This window comes from Berghia stephanieae, chromosome 8 (genome assembly GCF_034508935.2).
Source record: "Berghia stephanieae isolate SIO BIC M18660-M18661 chromosome 8, UCSD_Bste_1.3, whole genome shotgun sequence".
In the NCBI taxonomy this organism is placed as follows: domain Eukaryota; kingdom Metazoa; phylum Mollusca; class Gastropoda; order Nudibranchia; family Aeolidiidae; genus Berghia; species Berghia stephanieae.
In genome coordinates this window covers 5,263,907-5,273,906 of record NC_088367.1, presented here as the reverse complement: position 1 = coordinate 5,273,906, position 10,000 = coordinate 5,263,907, and the positions used below count along the sequence as shown (strand labels likewise).

At 38.9% G+C, this 10,000-nt stretch overlaps 1 protein-coding gene across 1 annotated transcript in view; it reads right to left on the bottom strand.

Annotated features, from left to right (window-relative positions):
• The window catches only part of LOC144978064 (uncharacterized), a 245,246-nt gene that overhangs the window by 73,087 nt on the left and 162,159 nt on the right, over positions 1-10,000 (bottom strand). The window contains exons 7-8 of the mRNA XM_078923579.1: positions 2,026-2,184; positions 630-794 (exon numbers count right to left, since the gene is read on the bottom strand). Coding sequence (XP_078779705.1) covers positions 630-794; positions 2,026-2,184 — 324 coding nt within the window. The remainder of the gene's footprint in view (positions 1-629; positions 795-2,025; positions 2,185-10,000) is intronic.

The following is a 10,000-nucleotide window of genomic DNA, read 5'->3' as shown; positions in this document are numbered from 1 at the left end:
ATTCCAATTTTTTTCCCGACAAAGACAACGCTGTTAACGGCCAGGTACTCATTTTACACATGAGCACGGTGAGAAAATGTGAGTAAGAGTCTTTTCCAAGGACTCAACTATGCGCCGAGCGAGGCTCGAACCCAGGACCTTCCGGTCCGAAAACGAATGTCATACCACTAGAACACAATATCAATATAATATAGTATCACTTTAATTAATGCTATGTATCCAGAAGGTTAGCAAAGGGGAACAACTAAGTATAAGTTTTAAAAATTATAGAAAATTAGATTCGTCTCCCTTGCACATTTTTCTTAGTCTTGCTGTCATCAAAAGAAGTCGAGACGATTGGTAAGTTTATTTAAGATAATTATGAATTAATAACGTTGGTGATGACAATGATGATGATGCTTATGAAGATGCTGGTTCTGATGATGATGATGATGATGATGATGATGATGATGATGATGATGATGATGATGATGATGATGATGATGATGATGGTGGTGGCGACGACGACGACGACGATGATGGCGTTAATAAATAATGTTAATGGCGACTACAACTAGATCTATAGTAATAACACCACCAACAACAACACCGAGGGTTAGCACCAGGCCAGGCCAGGTCATTGCCAATACCTTGGAGTAAGGCACGAAGACGTAGATGATGGCTGTGAGGGGAATGAAGACAATGCCCAGAGGGACGATGAGCAGTTTGATGACGAAGGACTGATGCTGGAACCAGGGGGCGCCACTGTACCACATGGAGGCCAACTGCTCCTGGCAACTGGCATGGGCGATGAACTGAAAGGGAAATGAGGAAATTTATGATTATATTCAAGTTTTAATCAATATAGAACAGGGTTCAACCATAGCTTTCGTAAATTTATAGCCTGTCACTGACCAAAAAATGACGTCAAAATGCCAGTCTTTTGCCACAAAAGATAACAAATCGTGAGTTGTATTCAATAGTTCAACCAATGAAATAACTTGTTTCCTTGAGCTCTACTAACGACAACTCACTAGACGCTACACAAACCTGAAAAATGACGTCAAACTGCCAGTCCTAGAGGGTTCTAGTGCCAGACTACATGTTAACGATGGCTATGGTTCAACAGTCGTGACGTCACTTCCCTCATAATGACGCATAGAAACTGGTTCTAAACTATCGGGAAAATGGCGGACGCCATTATCTCCATCACCGTCCTTATGAAATACTTCTACGACTAGCATACAAAGTGTATCCAGAGGAGAAAAACTTTATAAATCTGATCATGTTTTGACTTTCATACATTCTTATTACATGACATGTGAAAAAGTTCGAGCCAGTATGAATAACAAAAGAACCGATTTTCTTTGTTTAGAACCAAGCTGCTGGTTGCTGGGCGAACGTGACATCAGACTATTGAATACTATAAGAGGAATACTTTCTTCTTTTTTTTTTTACCACGTCTGTCCCTTCATCCTCATCATCTTGTTGTTGTTGTTGTTAAATATGTGAGTTTAGGGAATAAATTGTTGAGAAATAGGACTAAAGATCTTTTTACAATGTCAGAAATGATCCCTAAGTTTCACATTTGAGGCCATGAATTAAATTTCCAGCACCTACCCATATTATTCCGACATAATACCGCGTTATAAGATAAGGCTGACTACATATGTCTTACTGGGAGTAATGAATTGCGCGGCTTGAAGCGCATTGAGCGTGGTGAAACCAAGGAATTGCGTTGGAATTGCGTTAAAGCATAGTAATATATAAAATAAATAAATAAAATTCCCTTTATTCATCCCTTTAGCGGAATTAATTTGTCTTAAGGGTCTATTCCAAGGGAATACTGGAATAACCCAGGAGTCCGCCGCAGTGCAGCGCCGCAAACTGAGCTAGGGCGAGGTGACCACTTGCTCAAGGCCACACAGCGCAGCGGATATTCGAACTCGGTACCCTTCGGGTACGGAAGAACGACCTTTTAAGCTGAGCCACGCTGCACATAAATAGATCCTTTTTCATATTCATTAAAACAAAAATAATTCTTACCTTTTTCTGGTCATACCGAATGGCCATTTTGATCCTGGCCAGGTCCGTGCAGTCCGTGCCGCCATGCAGGGCCGACATGACCTCGTCGTTGGTCCGGCACTGGTCAAGCAGGGCCACGGCGAAATCTTTACATTGATTGCTGAGACCACGGTACTCGTTCTGTACATTGGACGATGAGACAAACATGAAAATAAAAAGAAAGAAAAGAAAAGAAATTATGATGTCATTAAAGAAAAACAAAAACAATAACAGCAATGACAACAACAAAACGACAAAAAACAACAACACTAACAACAACAACAACAACAACAACAACAACAATAACAGCAATGACAACAACAACAACAACAATAACAGAAATGACAACAACAACAACAAAAACAACAACAACAACAACAAACACAAAACAACAACACTAACAACAGCAACAACAACAACAACAACAACGACAACAAACAACAACAAGAGCAACAACATCAACAACAACAGCAACAAAAAAAATCCAAAAAAAAAAAAAAAAAAACTAACAACAGCAACAACAATCGAGCTTAAACATACATATTGCGCAATTCCCATCACATTATGTGTTCAACGATCTTTTTTAGATGTCTCAAGCCGACAGCAACACTTGTATTACAGGGCATAACGCCGATAGATAGTATGAATTTGACGTCACTCAGGTCTTTGTTAAAGTTCTTATTGACTGGGTAGTTCTCACTAAATTCTATCAATCAGACTATAGATAGTATGCGCTTGGCTAAGAAGTTCACAACATTGCCATCCGGAAGTATAACGGACCAACACACAAAACTGTGTGTAACCATGATCGTTTATAGTCTGTTTAATACAGTTTAGTGAGAAGTACTCATAAACGCGGATGGCAAACAACAATAACAAAGACGTGAGTGACGTCATCTTCGAACTATCTATAGACAGAACGAAGTTGACGTCACTCATGTCTTTGTTATATTTGAAATTTTATGTTCTTTTTTTTCTGAGCTCAATAATGATAATTAGTTCCCTTTATTCATCCATAAGGGGAAATTTTTCTTTAGGGTTAGGGCTAGGGCGCCAGCAGTGCAGTGCCGTAAAGTGAGCTAAGGCTAGGTGACTTGCTCAAGGCCACACAGCGCCGCGGGTAGTCGAACTCGGTACCTTTCGGGTACGAAGCAAAGACCATACCGCTGAGCCACGCTGTCCCAGAGACCATTCGACTTTTATAATCTAACAAAAAAAAAAAGAGTTTTTAATATAGCGCAATATCCACTAAACGTGCTCAAAGCGCTTTACAAGGGGTCCCTGGCCAACAGCAACACTTAACATTTAGGACGGAACATGACGCGCCTGTTATGCGATATTACAATTCTTTTCGGAGAGAGGCAACGCTGTTAACGATCAGGTACTCATTATTTTACACATGAGTAAGGTGAGATCAGTGGCGTGGCATGTTTACAATATAAGGTGGTGCCAGAACTAGACGAAAATGACTTAAAACATGCTATGTATGTAAATACAAAAGAAAGAATATAAACTTAAAGGAAAGACTTCGTCAAAAAAAGCAAGAGGCGGTATATACCATTTCTCAGGTTTTTTTAAAATGCTGTCATCCAGGCACCAAATCGGCCAAATTAGCCACGCCCCTGGGTGAGATAATGTAAGTAAAGAGCCTTTTCTAAGGACTCAACTATGCGCTCAACTCAACTCGAACCCAGGACCTTCCGATTCGAAAGCGAGTCATACTCCCAAGACCACATAACCGCATTAGGCAAGTTATAAATAAATTGTCGCGACAAACAAAGAAAAGGCTGATGAATCGGATCGTTGAAGAATCCAATAGAGTGATAAAGATAGAAAAAAGATAGAAAAATAGTAAGAAAATGGATAGAAGGAAAGAAAATATAGAGCAAGGCAGAAAATTGAAATCTTTTGAACCCAAGTTTGTAGCGGCTTAGCTGTGGCTATTTTTAGAATTCATTAATCTTGCCCAAGCAATGTAAACAGATAATCGGACGATTTTTTCTTTTTTCTTTTTCTTTGAAAAAGGGGGGGGGGGGGGGGGGGGTGGTGGGAGGGGCTGAGGGGCGGTGTTAAGAGGTCATGGGTCAGACAAGATTACATAGCTAATCGAATTCGACACCGACAAATATTTATCATTTTCAAGCAGGATGAAAGGCTGCATTGGTGACGGGTATTGATGGTGGCCAGGCTTTATGTATGCAGACACAAACACGGGGAGGAGTGGCCATTAACTGTAAATGAGGGTGTTGGGTGTTAAGGAATCACAAACCAGACAATAGAATCCTGTTTTTATATTTTCATCTTTAACGCCATATCACATATATCTACTTCCAACTTCCAAACTACAAATGCTGTTTTTACTTCGTCCCTTTTTCTCATCATATTTTGTTTCTCCTCCTCCTCCTTCTTCCTTGTTCTTCCTTCTTCCTTCTTCTTCCTTCTTCCTTCTTCTTCCTTGTTCTTCCTTCTTTCTTCTTCTTCTTCTTCTTCTTCTTCTTCTTCTTCCTTGTTCTTCCTTCTTTCTTCTTCTTCTTCTTCTTCTTCTTCTTCTTCTTCTTCTTCTTCTTCTTCTTCTTCTTCTTCTTCTTCTTCTTCTTCTCCTCCTCCTCCTCCTCCTTGAATCAGCTGAGACTCTACTATATATAAGATAATAGTGAGAGAGAGAGAGAGAGAGAGAGAGAGAGAGAGAGAGAGAGAGAGAGAGAGAGAGAGAGATTGTTGTTTGGTTTTAAGGGTTTTACGGCGCTTGTAACACATTAAAGTCATATCAGCGCCAGTAAAAAGGAAGAAATTTGGATAGTAAAAAGTTCTGGAATTACAATTAAATCACCAAAGAGAAAGTAAGACAAAGGGGAATTTTTTAGATAGGAAACAGATGTAGATTACAATAGCACATTATCAAAGCACTTAGTTTGGAATCAACTATAATCTCATTCTGACACAAGTACGTGTCCCCACTAAGAGGAATACACTCAAATGCACGTTTACAAATCATATACAATATGTAAATAAACATAATACAGTGTATAACAGAGAGATGATTTACAAAGAAAATAATATCATCTCCCAAAACTATACATTTGACTGTTTCCCTCCCAGCTAGGGTATCCGGCCAGCGCCAGGACAAAACCAAGTAATCTCATTCCAAGACAAAGACAGAAAGCATTTTGGAAAACAGATATAAGAGGATAGAAGACACAGTAAGTACCCCCCTGCCCACTATGGGAGGTCAGGAACCCCATCCAGAGAAAGAAAGAAAGAAAGTGAGAGAGAGAGAGAGAGAGAGAGAGAGAGAGAGAGAGAGAAAGAGAGAGAGAGAGACAGAGAGAGAGGGAGAGAGAGAGAGAGAGGGAGAGAGAGAGAGAGGGAGAGAGAGAGAGAGAGAAATTGAGAGAGAGAGAGAGAGAGAGAGAGAGAGAGAGAGAGAGAGAGAGAGAGAGAGAGAGGAGGGGAGAAAAGCACATCGTTAAAAGAAAGAAAGTACCGTCCCACAATAAATGATATTTATTTCAACCCGACGTTGGCACGGAGCCCAATCTGAGAGTGACAGACCAGTCTTTCATGACTTTTCAGCCCGCCCTTCCTCCGGGGTAACCAAATTGAAAGTATAATATCGCGACGTCTGAGCATTATTTATCAATGAAGGGATGACGCGTATTAATCATGGGCTACCGATCGGATCGAAGAGCAAAACGCACTATTTTTTTTTACTTTCATGACTAGAGAAATAATTTTTTTTTAAAATAGTGCAGAAAAATTTGTTCAATATTATGAATTGGGATCTTTTTTTAATTTTTCCTTTAAAAAAGTCTTATCTTGGATGTAAATAGGCCGATGAAAGGGGGTTGGGCTTGTAAAGGCGGGAATGTTTGGCGTATGAATACAAATGAGCAAACACTGGGAGATAGGAATTAGAGCAGTGAGAGGATTAGAACGTGAATCGTATCATGAAATACGAAATATAAAACACAGTCAAAGATGACGCCATGAGATGGAAAAAAAATTGAGCTTTATATAGAGCAATATCTACTAAATGTGCTCAAAGCGCTTTACAAGGGGTCCCTGGTCAACAGCAACACTTACCATGTAGGACGGGACATGCCGCCTGTTAGGCGATATTGCAATTTTTCGGACAAAGACAACGCTGTTAACGGCCAGGTACTCATTTTACACCTGATTATGGTGAGAGAATGTGATTAAAGAGTCTTTTCCAAGGACTCAACTATGCGCCGAGCGAGGCTCGAACCCAGGACCTTCCAATCCGAAAGCGAGTGTTATACCACTAGACCACATAGCCGCTTTAGAAGAATACTTTATTATAATATTCATTTTCCTCAATGAAGCATAGAAAAGAAAACACTCAAGCACCAAATATAAAAACTCTGTTTAAAAAACCATAAACAATAATGTGAAATTGAATGTAAGCTTCAATTTAATTACAAAAACAGATCAAATGAACGTTTCGGTTTTCCCCTTTATCAACAAACAGAATGAATGAAACATCACATTCAAATTCACATTATTATTTTTTTCTTCGAGCTTCGAGCACCAACATATAAATTGTTTAAAAAAACACGAATTTAAAGTCTTGCCCAGTAAAGTGGTCCTTCAAATATCGATCAATGAAAATGATCCACATTTTTGCAAAAACTCAAATCTGAGAATTTAATCCAAGGGTTTTTGCCAAGATGAGGATCGTTTTCACCCATTGATGAACGAGTTTTTTTGGCAAATATTTTCTCCTTCTCCTTTCCCTCCTCCCTCCCCTTCCTCCTCCTTCACCTTCTCCTTCTCCTCCTCCTCTTCTTCTTCGTCTTCTTCTACTTCTTCTACTTCTTCTTCTTCCTTCTTCTTCTTCTTCTTCTTCTTCTTCTTCTTCTTCTTCTTCTTCTTCTTCTTCTTCTTCTTGTCTTGAGATCTATTGATAGACTCCACATTTTTGACCAAATCCCAAGCATCTATACGGTAAGTAACCACAAACCCTCTACCCCTCTCCCCCCCCCCACCCCCCAACATACACACACACACACACACACACACACAGAGATATTTCCAAAAGCTTGTTCCTTGCCTAAAATAGCATCATAAGTGTTTTGATAGGGAAAGTGATGAGTTTTCGATTCGCTTAACCCTAGAGGTCAATATCGAGTTAGTATGAATATTTTCTCAACCGGTGAAAGTCTTTTTATTCTTATCTTAAAACAAGGGACACAACTCTTTGGTTAGATAAGACGCTGCTCTATCGCAAAAAAAAAAAGAAAGAAATTTGCCCAAACAGACAAAACAAATAAATTCAAACAACGCCCCCTCGCTCCAACCCCCCCCCCCCCTAAACTTCGCGCTTCCTGAAATACCCGCCCCACAAAAAAGAACCTCACAAAATGCCCACAATAAACCCTATGAAAAATCCCCCCCCCCAACCCCCTTCCCCTCGCACAAAAGATAAAAAAAAACCCACAAAAGTAAACAAAGCAAAGAACAAAACAAAACAGTACACTAATTGAAGAAATGAAGGATATAATATATATATGTATATATATATATATATATATATATATATATATATATATATATATATATATATATATATATATATATATATATTTAAATATATATATATATATATATATATATATATATATATATATATATATATTATATTTAAATATATATATATATATATATATATATATATATATATATATATATATATATATATATATATATATATATATATATATATAAGAGCACTAACGTTGTATTTGTCAGGACGATTGTTTCAGTGCTGGTCGCACCTCTTCAGCTGACGATGATTCTTTAGTTTGATGTTTATATTGGCGCCCAAAATAAACATAAAATTGGATTCGGTTGAAGAGTTGCAGCGAGCACTGAAACAATTGTCCTGACAAATATATGTGAGCCTCCTAATGTTCTTACATGCTCTTATAGGGTTCAACAGTCGTGACGTCACTACCCTCGTAATGACCCTTAACAACTGGTTCTAAACTATCGGAACAATGGCGGACGCCTTTATCTCCATCACTGCCCTTATGAAATAATTCTCCGACAAGCGTATCCAGAGGAGAAAAAAAAAACCATTATAAATCTGATCATGTTTTGACTTTTATTCATTCTGATCACATGACATGTGAAAAGTTCTAGCCAGCATGAAGAAAAAAAAGTACCGAATCTCTTTGTTTAGAACCACGTTGCTGGTTGCTGGGCGGACGTGACATCAGACTATTAAATCCCATTAGTATTATCGAGCACTCTAGTATCTACAAGTAAGCATCAACACTCATAAATAAAGTGAGAGTGAAGATACATGAATAAATGAATACAAGTAATTTAATTAGTCAATCAATTAATCAATAAATGGACAAATAAAAGGCTGTAATAATCAATAAAGGTGCATAAATGAATAAATTAACGAATTTATTGATAAAATTGAAGCTATGGCTTTATAGATTAATTCTACGTGTCAATACTTTGCCTTACAGGATATGACGTAATGGAATAAATGAAACATAAACATTATCAATAATAAAATTCCCATTATTCATCCGATAGAGGAAATTTGTCTTTAGGGTCTATTCCAAGGAAAGACTGGAATAACTCAGGCGTCAGCCGCGGTGCAACGCCGCAAATTGAGCTAGGGGTACGAAGAGAAGACCGTACCACTGAGCCACGCTGCCCCAATGAAGGATTGTAGTCTAATACTCTTCCAACAGTCGTAACGTCACTTCCTTCCTAATACGCACGGTAACTTAGTAACACTGGCTCTAAACTATCGGAACAATGGCGGACGCCCGTATGAAATATTTCTTCGGCGAGCATAAAAGCGTATCCAGAGGAAAGAAAAACATAAATTTGATCATGCTTTGACTTTTACACATTCTTATCACAAGACATATGAAAAATTCTAGCCAGCATGAAGAATAAAAAACAATGATTTTCTTTGTTTAGAACCAAGATGGCCGCCGTTGCCGGGCGGCGTGACATCAGACTACTGAATCCAATTGAACTTCTTCTTTTCGGGTTAAGGCAGTCAGTGCCTTCATGTTGACGATTAATGCTGCTTTGTAGTATACAGGGAGAGGTGGTGGAGGGGGGGGGGGGGGGTGGTGGCCGAGTGGTTAAAGCATTGCACTATGTTACGGAACGTCCCGAGTTAGAGCCCCGCTTCAGACACTCTCGTTTTTTTTCCTTGGGAAAGATTATTAATCCCCAATTTGCTCACTTTGGACAACATGGGTGATTCCTGTTGACATCAGACATCTTGTTTGATGAGTTATCTATATTCCTTCGTGGAATGCCTAGGCGACGGTATCTCACTTTGGACAACATGGGTGATTCCTGTTGACATCAGACATCTTGTTTGATGAGTTATCTATATTCCTTCATGGAATGCCTAGGTGACGATTTCTTTTGATGTCGTGGCGGAAGGGTTTAATTTTAATTTTAATTTAACATAAAATATAAATAAATAAAATTCCCTTTATTCATCCCCAAGGGGAAATTTGTATTTAGGGCCTATTCCAAGGGAAGACTGGAATAACCCAGGCGTCAGACGCAGAGCAGCGCCGGACAGTGATCTAGGCGAGGTGACTTGCTCAAGGCCACACAACGCAGCGGCGGGTGATTGAACTCGGTACCTTTCGGGTCGGAAGCAAAGACCGTACTACTGGGCCACGCTGCCCCTATCCATTAGGTAGACGGATATGACGTTTTTGAAAGATACCATGTTGGTAGAATAGACAATTTAACAAATAACTTGCATCAAAACTTGACACAAGAAAACCATGTCTTGAAATTCAATTTTAAAAAATGAAAATATAAATGTGCAAATTGATTGGTCGCCGCTTCTCCGTGTTACGTGTTGCTGTTGGTAAGGGATCGTTTGTAAAGCGCTTTGAGCACGTTTGTGGATATTGCGCTATATAAAAGCTCAAGTTAT